This window comes from Myripristis murdjan, chromosome 14 (genome assembly GCF_902150065.1).
Source record: "Myripristis murdjan chromosome 14, fMyrMur1.1, whole genome shotgun sequence".
In the NCBI taxonomy this organism is placed as follows: Eukaryota; Metazoa; Chordata; class Actinopteri; order Holocentriformes; family Holocentridae; genus Myripristis; species Myripristis murdjan.
In genome coordinates this window covers 12,114,479-12,139,581 of record NC_043993.1, presented here as the reverse complement: position 1 = coordinate 12,139,581, position 25,103 = coordinate 12,114,479, and the positions used below count along the sequence as shown (strand labels likewise).

Sequence of the window (25,103 nt, the reverse complement as noted above, 5' to 3'; positions counted from 1 at the left end):
GAACACGGAGTTGATCTCAACCAGCAGCGACGCCACAGCAAAGCCCAGGTAGAAGCGGGATGTTACAGCCAGGCTGAAGCACGAAATCACCTGAGTGTTGAGTTTAGATGGAAAATAGGGATAGTACAGACAGACATACTGCCATGGAATAAGATGCAGCACACACACACTCCAAAAATCAAGAACAAAACAAAAACGGACATATGCATTCAAAAACAACATTAAGCACCACAGCAGCAGGCAGCTTTCCATGTCTAGCACTGGGTCAACAGTTACAACATGAAAGCTGGTGCATGTTAACTTTCCACAGTCCCATCGTCAATGTGTCTCTTTAACTATGAATAATAAGTAATACATAAAGTAACTCCCATAAAATGAGAGCACTGAACCTTCGATATGCTGCATGTGACCAAATTCATGATTCCTGGTATTTTCAAAGAAACCTTGGCTGGGACTAAGATGAGATAATCTGTAGTGTTAAGGATCTACAATCTATGGTGGAGAGATAAGGGTTTTTTATCACCTCTCATGTCAGATCAACAACTTCAAAGAGCTGCATGCACGTTCTCATCACCTCAACATATATTTAGACACACAAACGCCCGAGAGCATACTCTGTTTGATAGATGTCATGTTGCTCTAGTTACATTTTGAGGAAAAGTTCAATAAAACATTTTTCATGTTAGATTTTGTCTATTATCCAAGATACTATTGCATATAATATTATCCACATGCATTTGATTCCACTTTTTTAAAGTCAACATGATGCAGACAATACAGCTGGTCTGATCTGCTCCAGAAGGTGGTTTGTGTGTTCAGGTTTTGCATGCAACAAGGGAGCGGCTGTTTGTCCTCCAGCAGGGGTGAGGCAGGTCACAACCTCTGCTGCTTCTCCAGAGCTTAACGAGATTACACTGTGTCACAGAGATCAAGGCTGAACAGCACAGCGCAAAACATGGCAGCGAAGGATGACTATGCAATCTGATTTGTTGTCACTCGCGCACATGTATAGATATGCCTGTGCACAGGGACACACAGCCACAGATACATACACACACCTTGTCTGTAAAGCACAAAATGTGGTGCAAAGAAACACAGTCCTTTTCTTTTCTTATACAGAGTGAAATCTATAATCTGCTGTTCTGGTTGATAGATAGCTTGTTTTTGGTTGGAGGACTCCAATAGCAGTGGTGTTGTTTGTTTATATTCTGCATTTTCAGTGAAATAATTCCAAGTCAAAGTGTTTAAAAATTAATTGAATAGCTTACACTTTTTTGCACAATATGTTATTTGCTTAAGATAATAGCTTTTCTCTGAGGGTTTAAGGCACAATATGTTGTTATTACTGATACACACACACACACACACACACACACACAATGGTAAAATTCCTTACCACAGAGTGGTGGAGGAGCAGCTCCCAAGACTGTTTAAATGTCTGATTGAGGGCCATGTCCAAGAAGTCATGGATGAAATAACCTATAACTCACGCACACACACACACACACACACACACACCAACAGACATGAAAACACAAACTGTAACAATAGTGAACAACTGAGTTTTCTCCCAGTGACCTTCAGTACTCTTGTGAAAGGGGCTGCTAGCAAGAAAAACATTCTTGAATTTATATTTTATTTATTTATTATTTGTTTATTTTAAAGTTTGTTAAAATGCTTCTATTGCGTTGGGCAGCTGTTGCCACTACTTTCTACTTTACACTAAAAACCTTCTTGCCTTGCCGAAGATCATGATATTTTCTTTCTTTCTTTCTTTTCTTTTCTTTCTTTTTTTTTTTACTTGTCACTGGTATGACCAACATGTTGTTTACAGGGTTTAGGTTAATTCATATTTGATTGACTCATTTGAGGAAATCTGAATGCAACTGGAGGCTATTTGCTGTAAAAGGTTCTTATATAGCAATCTTTAAAGACACTAGAATGGTGATGCTGATGAAAGTTGTGCCTAAAAGGACATTTCCTGCGTCCATTTCAAATTGGCCTGAGAGAGCGCGAACTGACCCTGAAGGTCAGAGCGTCTCATTCTGAGTATGAATGGTGATGAATTTGTGTGGCATCAGATCAGAGTGAGGCTGTCACCTGTAGACACAGCGACAAGGCTGTGGGAGAGCAGGGAGTGGCAGGAGATCAGGTCCTCTGCCAACTGAGGATCTAAGTAGAAACTGCACTTGGAGAAAGAGATGACAGGAAATGTGAAGATCATATATAAATGAAAATGAATGAATACAAAGATTAGCATCATTAACTCTCTGAATCCCAGGACTTACTTTATGTATATGTCCAACAGTTATGATACATTTCCTTGTTGCAAATGCACACACACACACACCACAAAACAAAACAAAACAAAACAAAACAAAACAAAACAAAACAAAACAAAACAAAACAAAACAAAACAAAACAAATGAAGAAATTTCATTCATTTTTCAAAAGATTAATGCTGTAAAATGGACTCTGTGTGATCACCTACATGAGACAGAGATTACAGTTACGCACCACAAAACAGCCCATGTTCCTGTCAGAGAGCTGTGGGCTAAAGACGTGCTGATGTTCCTCCACCTCCAGGCGTTCCTGCGTGCCGGCTCTGGCAGTGGCAGATATCTGACGGCTGTGTTCAGCAGTCTGAAAGAGCATGCAGATACTCCAGTGACCAGGAGCGCTGACCTCAAATCCATCACTATATCCTAGCACAGTGCGCAAAGCACAGAAGAGAATCTGAGACAGAGGAAGAGGAAATACCCACTGAACTCTGTTCCACCTACATAAACACATTTATTTGTTTGCTTTCTTTGCCCCCTTACACAGATTCCTCATGTGAAGTGATAAACTGACTCCTGATAAAGGGGCTGTGGCCACATCATGACATGATTCCCCTCTCTGAACACCTTATCAGTCACACCATGTTGAAGCAGGCAGGACTGCAGCCTGCTGCAACCTGCAGCTTCAGACGTGCTGCGTGTGTGAGTGTGTGAGTATGTGTGTGTGTGTGGTGAGGAGGGGTGCAAGAAAAAAGGAGAGGAAGACTATGATTTGCAGAGACATTACTGTGTACTGACACGAGCCATAGGTTGCCACAGACTGTTATTTTGAAGGGATTTAACCTGCAGTAAATAGGTTTGTAAAGTAACCCCAATCAGGCTGATGTGCAGGTATAATAAGCTGCTGCTTAAGTGGCAGTATTGTTACTTTGCTGGTCTTTTACTGCAGTAGAAGTACAAGTACTGCTGTAAAAATCTACTGAGGTAAAAGTAAAAAGTGTTTCATTTAACATGCTCTCAGAATAAAAGTGACTGAATTCCTTTTTCCAAACAGTAACTGTGTCTGTCATCTTTTCCATGCAGTTAGAAAAGAAGGAGAGAACAGGCTTCAAACTACTTTCTTTTAAAGGGGCATTACGCAAAACTGAAGTGAGGACCCGTAGACTCAACCAGCAAGCACGTTATATGATGATTGAGTGTACATGGTTCTCATTGTCAAGCCAACTCACTGACTTTTCCCCCTTTTTTCCACATTTTCGCCAGTTGAGTCTAAATGGTCCTCGCCTCTATCACCATCTGTAACTTTTCATCGTGCACCTTTTATTGGAAATTTGGAAATGACAAAATGCAGAACCAACAAAGTAGAACCAGATTCCTCTTCTCATCTTTGATGACTGACGTTTTATTTTGAAAGCTCTACAATCTGTCACTGATCATTTGTTCTCAGTAATGGATGTGATTTATAAAATGAACTACAATTCTCAAGCAGAAATGCACTTAACTAAAAGTAAAATTACTGACTCTAAAAACACTCAAAAAGTACAAGTACACAAAAATGTCAACGTAATTAGCTACTTCCACCTCTGGTAAGTTTTACTTTGAACATCCTTTGTCCTAAAGTAATGAAACTTGATATGTATGTCCAACAGTTATGATACATTTCCTTGTTGCAAATGTATCCAGCACGTGGGGTGAATGTGTCGGGTAAATCCATAGAAATGAATATAAATCCTAAAAATGTTACAACAGCAAGGCAGATTTAATTGTATTTTTATTTTTATTTTTTTATTTTTAACGTACTTTATTTATTTTTTTATGTATTCCTTTTTGTAAACAGTTAAGGAAGCTGCATAACCATGTGGGCACCAACCAATAGTAAACCCGATTTGTCCGACACAAACTGCTTTACACACTTCACACTGAGGTTTCCACTGATGCTGGGATTGCTGTCAGTCTATCTGGACGGTTGCCTCTATCACTGTTAAACTCTTATTTACCATGTTACATAATTACAACCTAAGCATTTGGGCTCTGATTTGTTTCAATGTGTTTTATTTCCTTGCCAAACTTGCTCTCGTCCTTACCTTGCTGTGTGTTGACTGGTTGCATCAGGCAGGTGTGTCCTCTGTAAAGCTCTGGAAGACATGAGTGTGATGAAGGGCTGAATAAATAAATCTGACTTCTCTTGACTTGTCATCCCCTAATCTTTTAGCACGTGAATACATTTTTGGATTTAATGCGTATTATTGTTGTTATTTTGTTGTTGATGTCCATGGTTTCCTTTTCATGGCACTGGAGTGTGACCTTATTTGTGTGCGTAAAGCTTTACGCACGGCCAGGCAGAGCTTCACAAACGCCGTGGTCAGCCTGTGCAGCTTGTTTGAAACTTACCGTGTAGTTTGAATGAAGGATTGTACCTCAGTTTTACGTAAGTTGTGCATTGTCGCTTGCGTATACACGCGTCCATTCAGTGTCTGGGGCTGCTGCCTCGTCAGCCTTTCTCTATACTGCTGTTGTGAAACACAAAAAGCGTCGCTCCTCTCTGGAACAATAACGGGGGCTGAACATGACCGTAAACGTTAACCAAACTGTTTATTCACTTGGGACCAAAAACTCAGTTATTCTGCTAGGTTATAATTATTTGCTGTTGTCCTTTCAAACTTAGCCTACCTTGACGGATCAAAGCTTGCCAGGGTCAGGGGATGAGGGCTGGGGATGGCCCGGTTGCCGTGGAAACGGACTCCTGTCCAATCGCCATGAGTGCGTCCAGCTGATGGGCAGGCAGAGAAACGGTGAACACGGTCTGCTGTGCGACTTCAAGGAAAACCCTCACCGAAGTTGATCAAAGTCATCCCACATCTTTCCGGGAGGCTTAATTATATCCTCGTGTTATCGAATCAGCGAGATGTCTGCAGGCAAACCACGTAAGTATTTCACTTTTTTTGTCTGAATTCGTCCACATCTCAGTTAGCGGGATGCCGCTGGCACCACGGAGCGTCGCGCTGGTCACCTGCTGAGTGACCCAGGACAAATATGGCGAAAATTTGGGCCAGATGTCCTATTAATCTCGTTAGGCTTTTTAATCCCTGAAAAAAATTAAGGCTGTTACTTCTGGGGTTCCTCCAGATGTTGTCTGAAATTTGTCTGAAATGAGAATCTTGTCAGTGTTGGGGATTTTCTAATAATTTGATTGCAACATGTTTTAGCAGCACTAGCTGATTCTTCTTGCACTGTCTAGGGCAGCCATTGATGTAATTAAATAAATAAAGACAAAATCAATACTAACCTGAGTGTGTTCTCTCTCTCTCTCTCTCTCTCTCTCTCTCTCTATCTCTCTCTCTCTCTTTCTGCTTGTGTGTGTGTGTGTGTGTGTATGTATGTGTGTGTGTGTGTGTGTTTCCAGACTGCGAAGAGTTGCCAGACACTGATCCAGAGGACGCATCAGAGGAGGTGACAGAGATGGTGTGTCTGGAGTCGGACCTGAAGGACGGACAGTAAGATAAAGGGTGGTGGAGGAGAAATGTAGGCCTATGTTTGTATGTGTGTAAACTCTTGTTGGTACTGTTTACAAATGATCTCACCAAGTGTATGTGTGTGTGTGTGTGTGTGTGTGTGTGTGTGTGTGTGTGTGACTTTAGGATGATGGAAGTTGAGGTGGGACATCATAACGTTCTGTTGATGCGCAGTGAGGGCAAATACAGTGCCACTGGAAACCAATGCACGCATTATGGTGCCCCGCTCAGCAAAGGTAAGACTCAGCTATCTTTCTGAGTGTGTGTATGTGTGTGTGTGTGTGTATGTGTGTGTGTGTGTGTGTGTGTGTGTGTGTGTGTGTCATTAGATTGACTTAAAAACAGTGATGATGTGGGGGAGAGGAGGCTCAGTTGGCTCAGTTTGCTGACTTTTTCCTTGTGAAATAGTACTAGTACTCAAGTTATAAATAACAATTGAAGAGTTCATTTGCAAAAACAGATAAAAGCCATTCTTAAAATGAATGCACCTTTTTCACTGATACTGCTTGGAGTACACACACACATACACGCACACACACAAAGCATGATTTAGGATAATAAAAATGATGCCAGGCTAAATAAACATATAAAAATAGAAATAAATATATAGTAAATTTTAATAAAATTCCAAAAAGTTTAAAAAGGGTTTAAGAAATTCAAATGGAGATATCTGTTTTTGCAAACAAGCTCTTCAATTATAAATAACACTCAAATTTTTGAGTAAAAACACATCCAGGGAGCTTTGCATGCTGACTGCTCAACATGGTAGCAGAGGCAGCTGCTTGAAATTTTTGTAACATGATGTCCGTAAACTGTAAACAGCTCGCCCATGTTTACCAACCTGACCAACCTGTGTTTGCAGGGTGCCAAAGAATGTCAAAGGGTTAAGAGAGGCAACAAATCGAATGTTGGTGATCCAAGTTTCTCTGTATTGAGCGCTGAGTTGCTGATGCTCAATTTGAGGTGTTTTACTCCTAGGATTCAATTGGTCTCTTGCTGTGGGTGAAGAGGTGTACCTGACAGCAGAATTTCATCTCTGCAAATACAGCAAATCTGCAGAGCCTCAATAAGGGCAAATAACACTTGTTTATCGGTTGCAGCCCCATTTTATAATTTATGATAAATGAGAGAGGTGTATTGTAACAGAAAAGCCTTGCCTCGTGTAGCTTGCTTTGGTTTCCTTTACACATATACAAAACTGTATAAAAGATGCAAAAAGAAAAAAAAAAAAAAAAAAAAACATAGGCAGGTAAATGTGAGGGAGAATTAGCTAAAAACCGTCAAGTGGCATTCTCCAGGCAGCATATTACAAGAAATAACTTGGCAATGAAGTTTACACAGTATGTGTGTATGTCATTTTAAAATGAACTCATAGACAAATGTGACAATGATGTATGTCCCATGAAAATACAGTGTTCTGTCATAGTCAGTATCAGATTACAGCACAGGCACCAAGTATTGTCAGTAACACACATATATATTTGTATTTGTATTTTTGTGTGTGTGTGTGTGTGTGTGTGTGTGCGCGCGTGTGCATGCATGCAGGTGTTCTTTCAGGCCACAAAGTGCGCTGCCCGTGGCACGGTGCGTGTTTCAACGTCCACACAGGAGATTTGGAGGAATATCCCGGCATGGACTGTTTACCCTGCCACAGGGTAGGAATCAGAGACATGGAAAGGCTAGAGACAGACAGACACATGAAGAGACAGACAGAGCACAGACAATCAAGTTCTGATGACTGGCTGTCTTTTGACTTTGTCCAATTCTCTTTTGAAGGTCAAAATTCAAAACAACAAAGTGTACGTGTCTGTAAACAAAAAGGTGAGTACTGCATTTCCTGTTCAGTCAGTGTCATCGCCTGCCAAAGTTACTACAATAACATATTTCAGCTTTATTCTACTCAGCTTTCAGTTAGTGTTACAGTCATGGCCAACTAATATATCACAGTTGACCTACAAGAAACATTTCTGTAGTTTATTTACTTAGTCACAGCAACAGTCCAGTAGTGGAGAAAGTACATGAATCAAAAAAACATGGCCAAACTTCGACATCAGTTAATTTAATTTACCCTCACATAATGCCATTTTCATCTATAATATAAAGTATGTAGGACATAAAAGAATCAGTATTGATCTTAAAACACCATATTGGTTTAATGCTAGTGTTCAGTGCATCTTATACACAGGGGCATCTTTGATAGCGTGTGGTTTTAATATGTTTTACCTGTGATAATGGTGAAGCTTTATGTTACTGATTGGTTTATGTGATGATGTGTTTCTGTGGTGTGTGGTGATTCAGAGTCACAGACAGGCAAAAAGAATAAAGAGCATGTCAGCCAGAGTACCAGGACTCAATCACACCATCTTGCTACTTGGAGGAGGTGAGCATGAGCAGCTCCAACTGTGTGCGACTGTGTGTGTGTGAGAGAGTGTGTGCGTGTGTGTGTGCCTATGCATTTTGGTCTGAGATCAAGTGGTATCTAAAAACAGCTGATTATTGGTGTTTAAACCTGCTTGGTTGGGTTTACTGCCATTCTGACAGGTAATTAGACAGACTTCACAGAGGTAGCAGGAGCAGGTAATGTTTGGCGAATTGGCATAGCAGGTTGTACAATCAGTCTAATTAATTTTCATTTAATATAGTTCATTTGCTACCAAATCAACACATAGAGACAACACAGCAATAGACAATGCGTTACCAGTAGTAGTACATCTAAAAGTGTATCAAACTGACTTTCAAATCCCAGCTAATCCCAGCCATCTGAAACTTGGTGGCATAAAAAAAACAAAAACAAAAAAAAAGCAAAAAACAAAAAAAGCAGTTTCAGGCAGAAGCTGCTGCCAGGGTTGGTGTGTATGTGTGCTTGTGTTTATTTTCGTATCCTATCCAGGCATATTCATGCCTGACGATTTAATGATAAGGTTGTATGTTCAGTTCACAGTCCAGTCCCTTGCATAGAAAAAAAAAAAAAAAAAAATCCGGGCCTTTGTGTTTTACCATGAATATTTCAATGTAGATCCAAAAGATGAACAACTTGACAGGTTTTATTATTATGAACAAAATTCATTTTAGTTCTTTTAATTTTTTTTTTTTTTTTTTTTTTTTGGGTGGGGTGGGGTGTGTGTGTGTGTGTGTGGGGGGGGGGGGGTGATTAATGATTGTCTTGCTTTTGTTATTTTATTTTTAATTTTTACATTTTTAATATAGTTAGTTGGTGTTGTAAAATTTTTAATGCAGGTAGTTTAATATAGTTTTGTGATAAATTTTCAAAATTATTTCCTGGCTACTTTTTCTTGTAATTTCTGACTATGTTTTTCCTGATTTTATGATCAGTTTATTGTGATTATATTTATTTATTTATTTATTTATTAGTTTTCTTGTCATTTTCTCATATTTTTTTTATGTCATCTGATATGACATTGAAATATTTTAGCTAATTTAATTTATTTATTTTAGTAATGTTCTGGTAATTTTTCACTAATTTGCTCAGGGCCTTTTTTCCATGTTGTTGAAAGAAATCAAATGAATTTTCTGTTCTAAAGGGCTAATTGATAAAAAAAAAAAAAAAAAAAAAGTCTGAATGTTTGTGGAGGCCCTAAATTGCAGAAGGTGGGTCTCGAGGTGCCTGACCTGCCTTGTGGCCCGACGGCTCTGTGTGTGATGGTGTGCTTTCTCTCTGTAAGTGCAGGGGCTGCGTCACTAATTTGTGCCGAGACTCTGCGGCAGGAGAACTACGGAGGCAGAATCATCATGGTCACCCGGGACGAACTTTTACCTTACGACAAAACTCGACTCAGCAAGGTGCTGTAAATCTGCTCAAAGACATGATGCAATACCTCTGGTGACTGCCGCTATCAATACTATTGAATTTTGTTTAACAAATCACAGTTATCTGCTCTCTCTCTGTCTCACACACACACACACACACACACACACACACACACACACTGCACCCATCCTCAGGTAATGAATGTGGTGAGTGACAGTATCCTGCTGCGGAGGATGGAGTTCTTCCACAAGTACGACATCGAGGTGTGGCTCAGGAAAGAAGTGAGTGGCTCCTCCTCCCCAGCATGTTTACATCTGCTGCATTTAAAATCCATCCACAAAATACATGTGCTGTATTTTGCTTTTCATGTTGTGAAGTGAAGAAATTAGATTAGAGGAGATGAGATCACACGCACTTTATTAATTCCCGAAGGACACTGACCGTCCACCAAGCTCAGAAACACAGTGGCATATGGCACACACCATTTTTAAAAGAATAAAACATCTCACAAGACAACATGGCAAAAGCTTACACAGTAAAAAACCTCTTTTAAGAACACGGCAGATCAAGACGAGTGCTGAGAGGCACTAACCAGTGATTTTCCCTCACTTTGGGATTTGCCTACTTCATTATTACAAGTGGGCACTCGGGGTCATACTTGTGTCTTGATGGCCACATTGTGATTGCTGATTGGCCCCTCACTGCCTCTTGCTGTGATGGCAGGCGCTGTCGCTGGACACAGACAAGAGGACGATAACATTTGACGACGGCTCAGTCCAGAGCTACGACCAGCTCCTCATCTCAACAGGCTGCAGGTAAAACAACACAGAAGACGTACCACACACTGCCAAGAAACCAGAGATACAGTTATACTGTTATTTGAAGATTAAAAGTTAATTAAAGTCAATTAAAAGTACTTGGTTTTACTGATTACTGAAATGAAGTACACAACAATTTGTTGTGTAAACAGTGTGGATTTTTTTCTATATAAAGACTGTTACATATAAAAAATGAAGTGTTAATATCAACTCAGACTCAAACATATTCTCCCTCCTAACTGGGTGATGCAATATTTAAAGGAATTCTCCAATATTTTGGGCAAAATACTCTTTTCCGACTTACCCAGACTGAGACAAGATGTTTGATGCCATCTTCATCTCTGTATGTCCAGTGGTTCGGTTCTTGGCGGTAGCAATTCATATTAGCTTAGCATAAAGACTTGAAGTCTTTAGGAGTCATTAGCCTGGCTCTGTCAAAGTGATAAAATAAACCCTAACAGCAACTCTGAAGCTGTCTTGTCTACAGCGTGTGTAGCATGTTTTCCAAATACACGTCTTGAAATTTAAAATTAAATAACAAAAAACGAGTTGTTTTAGGAGAATTTAGATGGTGGAACTGTAACCGCTGAACACGTGTATCCTTCTACGTATCGCAGTGATCCACGCACCACTGGAGGTCGAGGTAGATCCAGCACTAACTAGCTATGCTAAGATAACAAAAATGCTACCCACAGGAACTGAACTACTGGATATAAATATGTGAAAATAGTGTTGAACATTTTGTCTCCGTCTGGGTAAGTCGATGACAGGATATTTTGCCCAAAATGGTGGATTATTCCTTTAAACTATCATTATTTCAGCACCAAATAAATAACACCGTGCTTCTCCTCAGTCAGAGACTTTTACCAACATCAGGTTTGACTATGTTACCCTTGTATCAGAAAATATAGGATAGATATTGAAGCATCGTCAGTACACTAGCCACTGCATTGTGTATAAATATAATCTGTCCCTTAGAGCGAAGGGTCTGGATATGCCTGGCATGGAGCTGGGCAACGTCAAGATGCTGGAGACACCAGAGGACGCCCGGCAGATCCACGCAGCCTGTGTGGGCTGCCGCATCGTCATCGTGGGAACCTCCTTTGTTGGTACTGTGCTTGAAGGATGAAACATATAGAAATGATATGAGATTTGTTTGGCGGTTTTGATGACTTATATGTCTTTTTTTTACTTGAAAAATTACATGGTTAAGTATTGGACAGACATAGTGCTTTCAAAAAAGCACTATGTCTGTACGGGGAAAAAATTCAGGAAAACACAGTTTAGTCAACAGTCTAACAGTGGATCATCAACTATGGCTTTTCTTTTAGTAAATGCATGGTAGAGACAATGTAATAATATTAAACAGTGGTTAAAACATCGTATATCCATGATACTCATCTCACCTAGAACTGTGTGTAGACAATAAAACAATGGGCAGAAAAACATAAAAGAGGGTTTTAATTACAAGACTGCTTCACTAAAGAAAAACTTGTGTCCCAAAAGACACAGGGTTTTTCATCTGATATCAGCTGTGATTATTATGCATGGGAAATCTGATTATTTTTGCTTGGTTTCCTTGTGTTTGCACACACTTTCGCCCTGATTAGTAACAGCATGTTTGCTGTTTTCTTCTCAGGCATGGAGGTGGCATCTTATATGACAGACAAGGCTGCCACCATCACGGTGATAGGCAGCAGTGAAATGCCATATCAGAAGACCCTGGGTCCCGAGATTGGCAGAATCACTATGACGGTGATGTGTGCATGTCACAGTTCATATCCCTTTCTTTTGCTCACCTTATTTTTGACCCATTTACTTTGATAGTTTGGTTGCTAGTAGCATGTGTGCTTTGTTTTCTAATACACCATCTTAACTTAAACTCATTTCTGCAGATGCTGGAAGGAAAAAAAGTGAAATTCTACATGAATGATAATGTGACAGAGGTCCGAGGAGCAAATGGCAAGGTAAAATTGCAAAATATGTATATGGTCCATCAAATATGTGCCAGTGATCAGACCCAGTGAGTGAAATGCTGACCTTGGGATAAAGCTGGCTTTCATCACAAGCAGTTTCTCTAATAAAGTCAAGCTTTATCTCCTGTCTCGCTTCTCCTTTCCTCCTCAAGGTGAAGGAGGTCGTACTTAAAAGTGGGATAGTTATTCCAGCTGAAGTTTTGATTGTTGGAATTGGTAAGTGTAACACGGAGACGGCAATAATCTCACATTTTAAAGGAAAACACATGTTTTTTTCTGATTTCCTGTTGCATGGCTTTATCTGTGTGTTTTGGGTAATTTTCCTTTATTGCATGATCACATCAAATAAGGTGAAAATTCATTTGGTTCTACAAAAAGTGGGTTTTGGTTGATTACCAGTGTCTGTCAGATAATTTTGCACAAGTAATCATTCACCAACAGGTTTTCTGAATGCACAAAAGGTGCAAACTGTTGAGTTCAGTTCACATTGGTGGATTATAACCTCAGACTGTCAAAGATATCCGTGACTGGTATCTGATTTTTCAGAGGCAGCAGAAGCTTGAATGATATAAATTATCTACTTTTCTGTTTTATAACCTGACAACTCATTATGCACTGCTGTACACTGAGGAACACTCACTCTTGATGGATTGATGATGATGAATGAAACAGCCCGGCAACACTACTTGTATTCTTGCAATATTTACTGAACTACCACCGCTCTGTCTTCGCTCCTCCAGGTGTCATTCCTAACTCCGAGTTCCTTCAAGGAAGTAAAATACATATGGACGCGAAGAACTCAGTCGTGGTCGATACGGTGAGCCAGAAATTTTCTCTTTTTTTTTCTGGCTGTCTGGATCTTATTTTGTCTCTTCACTCTGATAATTTAATCATGTCCGGGTGTCCTTGAGGCTCGGGCACATACCACATATTCATGTCATTGTGGGATCAGACCTGACTCATCACCTTGCTGTCTCTGAGACCATTCAGGACATGCTGTTGTGGTTGCTTACCATGTCTGTTTCCTGCAGTACATGCGCACCAATGTCCCTGGGGTGTTCTGTGGGGGGGACCTGGCCTCCTTCCCCCTGGTAATGGCCAAAAAACAGCGGGTCAGTATCGGACACTGGCAGATGGCGCAAGCACACGGTAACTCCTGCAGTATTTGTTTGCATAACAGAGCGTGCAGTGACAAGGCAGATTTTGTTAAGCATATGAAAAGTTAGTTTCTCCAAAGGTACACGTGACATTTAATCATTAATAATAGTGTGGCCTTAAACGAGCACATGAAACTTCAGTCTTTGTTTGTATAGTGCTTTTTATACAGGTGCAACTCAAATTGCTGCACTCTAGTAGAAACAAGAATACATTTACAGTGGAATACATTTAAAACAGAAAGTGTATGAACACAATAGCACATCGTCAGCTTAGTTCAACTGTAAAATGTAACTGCATTGTAAGATTATTACCCTCATTTGTCTCTATTATCATCTTTTTTTATCATTCAGCTCATGTACTGTAGTTTATGTATTTATTGATAAAATGCACTGTGAATGTGTGTGTGTGTGTGTGTGTGTATGTGTGTGTGTGTGTGTGTGTGTGTGTGTGTGTGTGTTTTACTGTTGGTCAGGGAGGATAGCAGCCTTGAACATGCTGGATAGACCAACTGAGCTCAATTCAGTTCCTTTCTACTGGACCGTCCTACTGGGTAAAACCATCCGATACGCAGGTGGGTATCTCACAGCAGACACACACACACACACATACACACATGAAAAGTGATTTATCAGGATAAGGAGATATTGGTGTGTATCTGTGTGTTTATATGTTTATGTACTGAGAGACCTGCACATGATGGAGCGCTTGTTGACGTACAGTAGGGCCCAAGAGAAACATAAAAATTTAAAATGTGATAATACCCTCACTTTTCTCTCTACTTCCAAGATATTAGTCACATTTCTACCTTCCATTACTCTACAAAAAAGCTTTGATAACTGAAGCACACCATGATAGAGTTCTGCTGTTTTGGTTTTCCCCTGTTATCCTCATTAAATAAAACCCACAGCACTAATGGAAAGTGGTATACTAACACTGTAAACAAGCCAAATCAGATAAAAAAAAAAAAATGCAACTAAATTGTCTGGCAACAGCTATTTCAATCACTCAGAAAACTGATATTTGTGATGAAGATAGTGGGAAGAATGCATTTGTATGTGCATGGTATTTCCAAAAAAACAAAATGAATCTGGTCCTCTAAATGTCACAACAACACAATATATAACATTAATTGTGATTTGTCAGCGTGGGCAGGACTTAACACTCAGAGTTTGCAATTAAAAAACAATTCCATATCGCTCTATTAAATTCAGCACTCATATCAGGATCTCTGTTCAGAGCATCGAATTTCATACAAATCTGATCCAGTGTGGCCAAGCAAAAGTTTTACTGACAGCAATATAAATAATATTGCATGGCTATTAGGGTTGTTATACTCTTCAGTTCATGGTAAAAAAAAAAAAAAAAAAAAAAAAAAAAAAAGTGGAAAAAACAAGCAAGCAAACAAACAAACAAACAAAAACATGGAGCACCAGACCCCAGGATATATTGACATCCACAAACTTGCATTATTGGCTCTATGTTAAAAGCCCAAACTCTTCACTTGTGATTACCGTATTGATCTGAATATAAGACGATATTTTTTCCATTGAAAATGCCCTGAAAAAACGCCCTCGTCTTATATTGGGGGTCTAAGCAAATACACATGTATTGTACTTGCATATGTTCCGTGCTTGAATACAGCACACTTCCCCCGCTCTGGCACGGTTGGAAGGGGTGTGCTCCAGCACGGTACGGGCGTTCATGCACGAGCACATGCACGGTCACGCACGCAGCGCGCGAACGTGGATACAACGTAAATCATGCAACTTTCCTCCTGCCTCCGCAAAATCGTTTAATGCGAAGCGCGATTACCCGGTTGAATGTAGCAGCCAGCTGACATGCCGCTCCGGCTGTCAGTTGGACGCTTTCTGAAGTTACCTCCGAAACTGTCAAGGTAAATAAACATCCCTTAACCCTGGCCATGAGTGCAATGTGAGACGGTGGCGGTCTCAGAAAGAAGAGCTAAAAAAAAAAAAAAAAAATGCCCACAGCCAGAGAAGGGCTTTTCGTGGTCCAAAAACTGGTCGATTCAGCGAGACTGACAGGAGGGTGTGCGATTTTGTGAATGAGAAACGTAGTGAAGGACTGCCCGTTATGAGGGCTGTGATGCAGCAAAAAGCACTTGAAGTTGCCACAGAGCTCAAAATACCCCGCACTGAGTTTAAAGCTAGCATGGGCTGGTGTTGCAGAATGCAGTGGCGGATTTAAGAAATTTGGGACCCAAGGCAAAGGCAGGCATGGGGCCCTCTGAGATGAGAGGACAACACACAAAACAGGGGCCCCGAGACACACATAATACGATAAGCATTCTGCTGGCATTTTAGCAAAAGTATTTTAATCAAAAACATAATTAATGTGCGCAAATAAGTAATAACTGTATTAACCATAAGTGTATGAGGAGTTTTATGGGGCCCTCAGGAACTTGGGGCCCTAGGCCACCGCCTAGTTTTGCCTAATGGTAAGTCCGCTCCTGGCAGAATGTCCATATAAAAAGTATTTTTCCAAAAAAGGGTCTTGAAAAAGAGGGGTCGTCTTAAAATCAGGGTCGTCTTTTATTCGGGTCAATACGGTATTTTATATTCCCTATTTGTGTTTTGGCTGTGCCCAGGCTATGGAGAGGGATACACTGAGCTTGTACTGAAAGGAAAGCTGGAGGACCTGAAGTTCCTGGCATTGTATATCAAGTAAGTTGAGAAAAACAGCTGTTGTTGTGAATGTTAATCATCTGTACTTTACTCTTACAGACCGAGAGTAGTATAATTCTTGTCACAATGTGGACTTAAAGGAAACTGTTGATCATCTTGTTTGATATTCTACTCGTGGTTTTAATGTGTTTCTTTAATCTCTGTTTACCCACAGGGACGATGAGGTCATAGCGGCAGCGAGCCTTGACTACGACCCGGCAGTGTCTGCAGTGGCTGAGAGGTTTGCAGCAGGGAAAGTCATTACGAAGAAAGAGGCTCAGTATGTCATATCCCTCTGTTTTATGACCTTTTCTTACTGTCTTTCTGTCTTAGGATAATTATGGCCTCATCAGCCTCCCCACTCCTTCTTTAACTGAAGATATATTGGTACATCTAGATTGATAGATGATTGAAAAACAAGACAGACGAAACTGTCCTCCAGCAAAAAAATGACCCCATAGGTCGCTGTATCCAGTACTGGATGTTTTGGGTCGTGTCGATGCTGAGATTAACCCTTTCTGTAACTTCACAATGTCAATGACCGCTTAAGGAAGTGCATAACTTCAGCTATTCACAGGGCTATAGATTGACTGGAGGTCAGGTGACACACAGTGTGCTGAAATTCAACATAAAATAACCATTACCCAGTGGAATCTTTGCTTTTTCCTATATGAGCTAATAACTTAACAATTTATATGCCCAAATATCTACATGTCTTTATAAAACTTTGTACTTATCTCCTCAAATCGGTGTAACTGAACATTACTAGACCTGTAACCGTGACTGTTGAAAATGAAACTATAAAAATGGCCGGAAGTTGTGCGAGGGATGGTTTGGCCAGAATTAGATACAGGGTCCATAATTGGCTACTGTTCCGCTAACGTTTTCTAAACTTACGCCTGACCCTTTCCTAACCGTAACCATTACAATAAACCTTTAATTTAACTTGACAGTAACCTTTTCATAACCGTAACCAAGTATTTTTAGTGGCTAGTGAGTTATAGCTAGTTCACCCTTGAAATGCTCCTGTAGGTCGTATTAGAGGATTGGAACAAACAACCGATGTGGTCGTGTGAATTGGAGGACTTATTAAGACACAGCCAGAAAGACAGATGACACAGCAGGCACACAGACAAACTCTTAGGTGAGTCTCGTTCTCTGGACCAAACAAGTTTCCAAATATTTAAAGGGGCATTAACTACTTTAGGGTTTTATCATCCTCTACCAGTGACCAAGTAATTAGACCATCACCAGTTCTCTGGTACAGCTTATGATGCCCTGTAATTGACAAAAACAGTAAAGTCACAACAGAGCAAGCTTTTACATTTTTACATAATGGACTGATGGTGATCAACTTTCAATAAACAGTATACGTTTTTGTCTAAATTTCTAGCCAAAAAAAATCTCTTGATACAATGATCTTGAAGAGTACTACCTTGTTTACAGGGGCCATTTTGGGGCTGAGGAGCTCAAACCCCCTGGTCAAAAAGAGTGATGGGTACCCATGGTGGAAATAGGCACAAAGAGTTCTTGTTTTTTTGCAGTGGAAAAGGGGTACAAACTATCATTGTTTTTCCAAATTAAGATCACAAGGTTGTTCCATGTTGCAAAGAGGTTGTTGCAAACCGGTCTCACTCCATCTGCATGTGCTTTGTCTTTTGCTGAACTACGTCTTTCTCTCATTCCACCATCTGCCATTGCAACAACGTCTGAAAGCTTTAGCTTCATTTGAGCTGCAAGAATGGCACGCTCTTCCTGTTTTGCGGTCAAGCAATCAAGAAGATTTTTCTGCAAAATCTGTCTTCGTAGCACACAAAGTAAAATGCAGCGTAGAGGCTGGTAGAGGCTGCCAGTCTTCCCGACAATGGTCTTGTTTTTTTACTGTAATTATACTAATGTCTCAAGACTGATGTGTTAGATTTATTGATGTTAAACTGCTGCACATAGCACATGTAAAGCCTTACCTATGCAGAAAACAGAGTTAAAAAAAAAAGTAGACAAGCAAAAGGAAGTTAGAAAAGCAGCTAGACTATCTGACAGACCAACAGAAATAGTCAAATAAACCGTTTAGAGACTCGTTTGAATGCTTTAAACAAACACGTTGTCTTCCTCTGCTTGACAGATCTGATGACCTGAGCTGGCTGAAGCTGTCCTGAGCCACGTCTCCATCCACTCATCTGCTCGTCACCTCACCAGTACAACGTCGACATGCAGTCCGAATGTCCTTCATCTGTACCTCCATCAATCCCATCTTCCAAAGGGGACAAAGCATTTGGAGACAGTCAAAACACTCCATTTGGAACAGATAGACTTGACTGATGGCACCTGGTGTACAACAGCATAACCCGCAGTGACGTATATGTTTACAGTGTTCTGATACACATTGTGCAGAAACTGCGTACTGTATACCATACAGTAAATGTTCACGCGAAGGGAATTTGCCCTCTGCATCTATCAAGTTGGAGCAGAAAAGTTGGGGAAGAGATGGTCCATGACGCAAACAACACATACCTCAGACGCATGCAGCTTTGGGGCTCTCAACTGTTTTTTAGTCTCAAGGTTTATTATTTATTTATTTCATTATTTATTTATTTATTTTGGGGTCATTTCATTATATTTACACTTTTTCTCTTCTGAATTCCACAGATCTATGTCCTAAGGTTGATTTAGTATTAGTATTATTAGTGTTAATATTGAAAGGGTGGCGTAAGCTGCCTTTGGGTAGCCCTTTACTTGGATGGGGCTGCTGGAAAAAACACAAGTGACCTTAATGGCCATTGTGGCTATGTTTGCTTTCTAATCAGTGGCTTGGAGGGGGGGATTAGGAGAACAGAGGGAGCGAGTTCAGCTCTTTGACGCAGAGATGCTGAAACAGGCAATGGTGACAAAACAGCAACACGGGGAACAATGAGCCTTCGACAAACAGCACACAAAGAGGTTGCAACAAAGCTCTCACAAAAGAAATGCACTTTTCTCTCTGTGCCCTTGGTCTCGCTACCTTTTTTTTTTTTTTTTTTTAAATCACCGTTCCTTTACAGCTCTCTTTGCAACTCACCATTTACTTTTAGCCTCCATATTCACTCTTTTTCACCTTTTCATTTTCACTGCCAGCATGGCTCATGTTACTTTATCAAGGATCTGACTGATATGAGTTTTTGAAGGCCAATACCAATTCTGATATTTTTGAATTGAAGATTCCAATAGCTGTTTTATTCATTAGGTTTATTTTACCAATTTGAGGCATGTCAATGTCATGTCAAGTATTTTATTCTTTGCAGGGTGAAAAAGCCTCTGCAACAGCATTTCGACCACCACAGGACGCCAAACCTCTTCATTAAAACCCATGCTAATGTTTTTTTTTTTTTTTTGTCTTGGCTAACAGCTCCTCATGGTAGAGTGAGGCAGGTTTAACTGCAGATTTTATGGAGTTTCACTCCTGAAGCTGTTTCAGCAAAATCATATACTCACTGCTAACATATTATTGGCAATGGACAACACTCAGGGGCCAGTATCTGGTTTTGTAAAGGCCAGTATAGGCCCATTATATCAGCAAACCAGTGTATCAGTCTAACTCTAACTGTATGTGAAACATTGCAACCTGTCATACCTCCTTAACCTCTCATCTTTCTTAGCATTGCCTATACAGTACAACTTTATGTTGATCAGTGGCATATAAGTAACAATTTTTAAGGTAAATCTTACTGTAAGCTAGCTAGATTTTTTCAACCCTTACTCAGTAAAGTGTTCTAAATAATTTTGCCTATTATTAATTCATGCAGTAAAAATAATGTTTTCTTGAGCAATGTTGTTTTCTTGGGGACTCATCCAAAAAATATCATTGGGAGAAATTTGTCATTGTTCATTATCAGCTCAGAGGAAAATGTACAATGGTGAATTTTAATTATTTTGCAAGAAACAACTTAATTCTCGATGCAAAGTCAATTTTGTACTTTGTATTTGTCATTTCAAACTTCTGTCTTGTGTTTCAAATTTTTCATGCATAAAGTTCTCAGGCACAACAGGACCCTCTCTCTTCATTCATTGATCTGTCAGCTGACTCACTCAGGATACATGGTGTTTCTGCAGCCACGTTCCAGCAGTGGTAGTGTTTGTTTCAGCATCAGGACACATATCACAGGTCATAGGTAATCTGCTCCTTTTCGCAAGATCTACTTTATGATCACTCAGAGAGATCTTGTAATTAATTTCCTCCCGTCTTTATTTGGCATACATTCATTTTCTTATTTCTTACATTTGCACTGTAAATTACACTTAACATTCCTGAGACAGTGACACTGATTCACTGCGAAAGGGTAAAAAAAATATATATAGCAATTCACAAATTCCTGCTTCCTTCTTCAAAGAGAAAACACCATGCATTAGAATAGAATGAAATAAGAACTAAACTTTAAAAACCAATGGTAAACCCCCACTGACAGCCATTTACTGATGAGTGTATACTAGTTAATCACATTTTTTGTATAACTCACTCACCCTGGTTTAGCTTTTCTGATTGTTTTCGTAGCACCTTCCAGAATAAAATGAGTTAACAGGGCTAATCTGCATGTCCTTACTTTGTAGTTAAAGAAATGTTGTGTTTGTAACCTCGCTTCATTTTTAGCCCCAAGAGGAAAAAACTGAGCACATAGGCATGAGGGGTCTTCAGAAGTGTTATCCTGAGGGGGATTTCTGCCATGAATGATGAACTTTTGGTATTTTCTGCAAGAGCTACATAATTCAGAGGGACAAGACAAACTATGCAAATCCTCTATTAAGTTTTAAAGAGGTTCATTCAACAGGAGGTAGGCCTGTCCTTTTCCACTGACATCAGAGCCTTGCGATCAAGATTTAGTGGTCAAAGTACATTCTTGGCAGCAGGATGTACATTTTGCTCGTGAAAGAGTAAGCATTTTCTATTGAAGGTGAAAAACTGCAAGTGTTTGAAAGGGTATTAAATGGACAACACACTTTGGCTCGCTCACAGTCAGTCCACTGTGTAACAGCGGCCCCTAAAGGACATTTTATGAACTCCAGCACTTTCTGCTATTCTTGCTACTTTTTCAACATATTTGCTGTGGCTACATTTTTCATGCTTCACACCTGAAGAAAAAAAAAATACAGTATACAGTCAATCCAAACGTAAATAATTTGATGAAACACATTACAATAAACTTATTGTAAATGATATGGCTATAGTGATTTTTTTCTTATATTCACTGTGTATTATAACAACACAAAAACACAGTCTCCTCCATGATCTGATCACTCCTGGACAGTCAAAACATTCATTCAGTAAAGTCCTAGTCTGATCAGATCTGGGCAGATTCAGGTTAAGCCCTCTTCACGTTGTCCTCTTTAGCAGAGACCTGTCTCAAGGGTGCCTGGGTTTCCTCTATCAGAGCCTGTCTATGGGTGCGGTAACGCTGTTGTCTGTTCGCCCTGTACAGCTCCAGCCTCTTCTCTTCAGCTTGGGGGTCCTCCAGCACTCCCTCCCACCTCAGGCTCTCTCTGGCCTGGGCGCTGAGCTCTGACACGTCCCCCTGCCACGCAGCTCCACCGCCACTCGGCTTGTTTGTTGCTGTTGACTGGACCGTCGAGTCCTTGGGTTGCCTCTTGCTCCTCCGCCCACCACTGGCACTCTTCTCGCCGTCCTTTCTGGTGCAGGCTCTGAGCTTGGGCAGCTGGATCTGGAGTTGGCCTTGACATGACGGGGCCAGCGATAACATCACTGAGGTCTCAGGAGGCAAAGATATGCTCTGAGGTTTCTCTGTAGGAATATAAACATGCAGGCAGATGCACACACACACACACACTCACCAATAAACAAAGGTTGTAGTTTAGGTTACTAATGACTCCCTGTGGAGTAAAAGAGTTAGAGTAGGTATGGCTAATGGCTTGGTTTACAGTAATGAGGGATAATAGGCCAGAGAGGAGAACTGACACTAGGAGCCTGTTCTCTAATGACCCATTCAAAGCCGCAGGGAATCCTCTGCCACCAACACATGATCCCTATACGTCTGTATACCTGTGTCATGTTATGGGGTCACACAGAGGTGGAACAGACTCAGTCAGGAGGAAGAAAAGCACTGTTTCAAACCATGCTATTGCATTATAGCTTTGACTGTACAAAACAATTCAAAATGTCACCTTTCCACAATGATAAATTAAATAAAAATCCCTAACTAGGAGCAGGAACAGCCTAACATTCACTATTTTAAGGCTTTGAGGCTTTTCATTACTTGAACATTTGTAGTTGTTAACTATAGAAACTGAATTCATTCAATTTCAATGTTGTGAACACATTCTCTTCCATCTTTCCACCACAGTTCCTCCATTTGAAATTTGTAGGCTATATGATGCAATTTATATGACTTTGGAAGAGCCACTGTCGAGAAAATTAGGAGTAAAAGTATTTTATTTCCTTTAATAAAGCCAGGGATCTCAGTAAGATTTTAATCCTAGTCTTTATGGACAGCATGCAAGGTGTTTTTCATTTTTCTAGTCAGTTGTGTGGCTGTGGAGTCTATAGTTGATCATGTATTTATTTACTTCATGTCTGTGATCAGCTTTAGAGCTTTTATGTGAGACAAAAGCGTGTCACACAGTTTGATGGTACGGTCTTTTGTGTGTATTGGAGATAGCAATTTTACCAGCCAATATCCTCTTCAGGTAAATATCAACAAAACAAAATAACGTAGATGAAAAGGCCTATAACATTCATTTTTACTTCCTCAGACCCAGCCATGCAGCATACTTCACCTGCATCCTCTGAGTCCTGAGCAGCGGTGGCATGCCTCTTTTTCTTGGACCCACTCTTCTTCTTTTTGTCCTTCTCTTTGATTTCTGCGTTCCTGGATATCAGGAGTAGTTTGCAGTCTTTGTCCACGGAGGACATGTCTTCCGCATGCTGCAGGCTTGGCACAAACTCAATCAACTTAAGCGTGAAGCAGCTTTCCCCCCGTGTACAACGTGCGTCTCAATCAACCGATTGCCACGGATCCTTCCCCATCCAGACCACTTTGGTGTTGTCTTGCGCTCTTAAATATTTAAAAAAGTATTCCCCTTGGGTTTGGGAAATAAATATAGCGACCTGGAAATTTGCGTGGGCACACAACAAGGCTGTATCCCGCAGATCCAAATCTGTTGTTGCTGCTCTTCAGCTCCTAAACTCCCACGTTTTTATTTGCCAAACTAGGTTTCAACATTTCCTCCACTGCACACGACAAAATAAAATCGCAGAAGCTGCTAAAAATCCAACTTTTTCCTGCACTTTTGAATTTTAAGTATTATTTTTTTCCGGGACTGCAGAATCACGTATGACCTGCCGCGTTGCCAAGTGACCCGTCTCCTTGGCAACGGGACACACCGTGCTGGTGGATTCAATGACTCGCGCTTTTCTCTTTTGTGTCGAGTTTATGTAACAAGAGAAACAAGGAAAAGGCCTTTAATGAACTTAATTTCACTGCTGGATACATTATTTATTTATTTATTTATTTATTTACATCTGCAAATTTACACATACAACAAATAATCTGACAAAACTGCCCTCGTCAGTTTTTTTGACAATAGCCTATATTTGTTTGAAACCAGTATAATAAAGTCGTTTAAAATAAGTGGGATCTATGGATAATTTATTCAGGTGTGTATGAAAAAAACCAAGTCCTGAACTAATTGTATCAAGCATTGTAAGTGCAGATAACGTGCAGTTTTTTTCAACTGAGTGGTATAGGGTTACGTGTAACAGAACCTGACATACAGGAACACACATGGCGCAGCGGTTGGGTTGTGCCGTGTAATCAAAGCAAAGAACTGACCCCGACGTGATTTGAACACGCAACCTTCTGATCTGGAGTCAGACGCGCTACCGTTGCGCCACGAGGTCTACAGGTACAGTTCTCTACAGAACCCAAGCCAACACAACACAACACAACACAACACAACACAACACAACACAACACAACACAACACAACACAACACAACACATCTTAATAGAATAGAACACAGCAGAACAGAACTGAACACAATAAAACAGAACAGAACTCAACACAACATTTCACAACAAAGCACATTACAACAGAACAGAACAGAACACATAACAATAGAACACAACACATGAGAGCGCATGACAACAGAACCCATCACTACAGAACACAACACAACACAACACAACACAACACAACACAATAGAGCAGAACACATCACAACAGAACACAACAGAACAGAACACAATACAACAGAACACAACAGAACCGAACAGAACAGAGCACATTACAACAGAACAGAACAGAACACATCATAATACAATAGAACACAACACATGAGAGCAAATTACAACAGAACACAACAAATCACAACAGAACAGAACAGAACACATCACAACAGAACACAATACAACAAAACATTTCACAACAGAGCACATTACAACAGAAGAGAACACAACACAACACAATACAACATAATACAACAGAACACAACACAGCATAACACAACACAACAGAATAGAACACAATACAACAGAACACAGCAGAACAGAACACATCACAATAGAACACATCACAACAGAACACAATTCAGCAGAACACATCACAACAGAACACATCACAATAGAAGACAACAGAACACATCACAACAGAACACATCACACACACACACACACACACACACACACACAAGCTATAAGTGCCTTGCTCAGGGACATCAGTCACCAGCTCAGATGCTCTCTGTCCTCAGTATAAATTTGTGACCTTTCAGTTAACTAAACTAACAGTTAACATACACATGGCCTTAAGGTCAACAGTTATATCAGTCCAATAAATATCAACTGCATGCTCCCTATCACCAGTTAGAAATGAAATCTTAGCACCGACAGGCACACATGATCATCAGATGAAACTAGAGCAGCGTGA

At 40.2% G+C, this 25,103-nt stretch overlaps 2 protein-coding genes and 1 non-coding gene across 3 annotated transcripts; 1 reads left to right on the top strand and 2 right to left on the bottom strand.

Annotated features, from left to right (window-relative positions):
* The first annotated feature begins 528 nt into the window (after positions 1 to 528).
* Positions 529 to 18,352, top strand: aifm5 (apoptosis inducing factor mitochondria associated 5). The gene is made up of 20 exons (XM_030068073.1): positions 529 to 555; positions 2,710 to 2,713; positions 5,701 to 5,773; positions 5,918 to 6,027; positions 7,337 to 7,446; positions 7,568 to 7,612; positions 8,090 to 8,171; positions 9,480 to 9,592; positions 9,755 to 9,841; positions 10,284 to 10,375; positions 11,357 to 11,487; positions 12,018 to 12,133; positions 12,274 to 12,345; positions 12,507 to 12,570; positions 13,095 to 13,171; positions 13,386 to 13,503; positions 13,985 to 14,083; positions 16,121 to 16,196; positions 16,372 to 16,476; positions 18,319 to 18,352. The coding sequence occupies exons 1-20, from the start codon at positions 529 to 531 to the stop codon at positions 18,350 to 18,352; spliced, it is 1,635 nt and encodes a 544-aa protein (XP_029923933.1).
* Positions 18,353 to 20,419: 2,067 nt separating this feature from the next.
* Positions 20,420 to 23,308, bottom strand: LOC115370979 (protein LIAT1). The gene is made up of 2 exons (XM_030068078.1): positions 22,956 to 23,308; positions 20,420 to 21,963 (listed from the first exon to the last, which is right to left on the bottom strand). Exons 1-2 carry the CDS (start codon positions 23,089 to 23,091, stop codon positions 21,527 to 21,529), a joined length of 573 nt encoding a protein of 190 aa, XP_029923938.1. The 5' UTR covers positions 23,092 to 23,308; the 3' UTR covers positions 20,420 to 21,526.
* A 698-nt stretch (positions 23,309 to 24,006) lies between these two features.
* On the bottom strand, positions 24,007 to 24,078 carry trnaw-cca (transfer RNA tryptophan (anticodon CCA)). Its single transcript has one exon. It is a non-coding gene; the product is annotated as a tRNA-Trp (tRNA).
* Between the last annotated feature and the right edge of the window lie 1,025 nt (positions 24,079 to 25,103).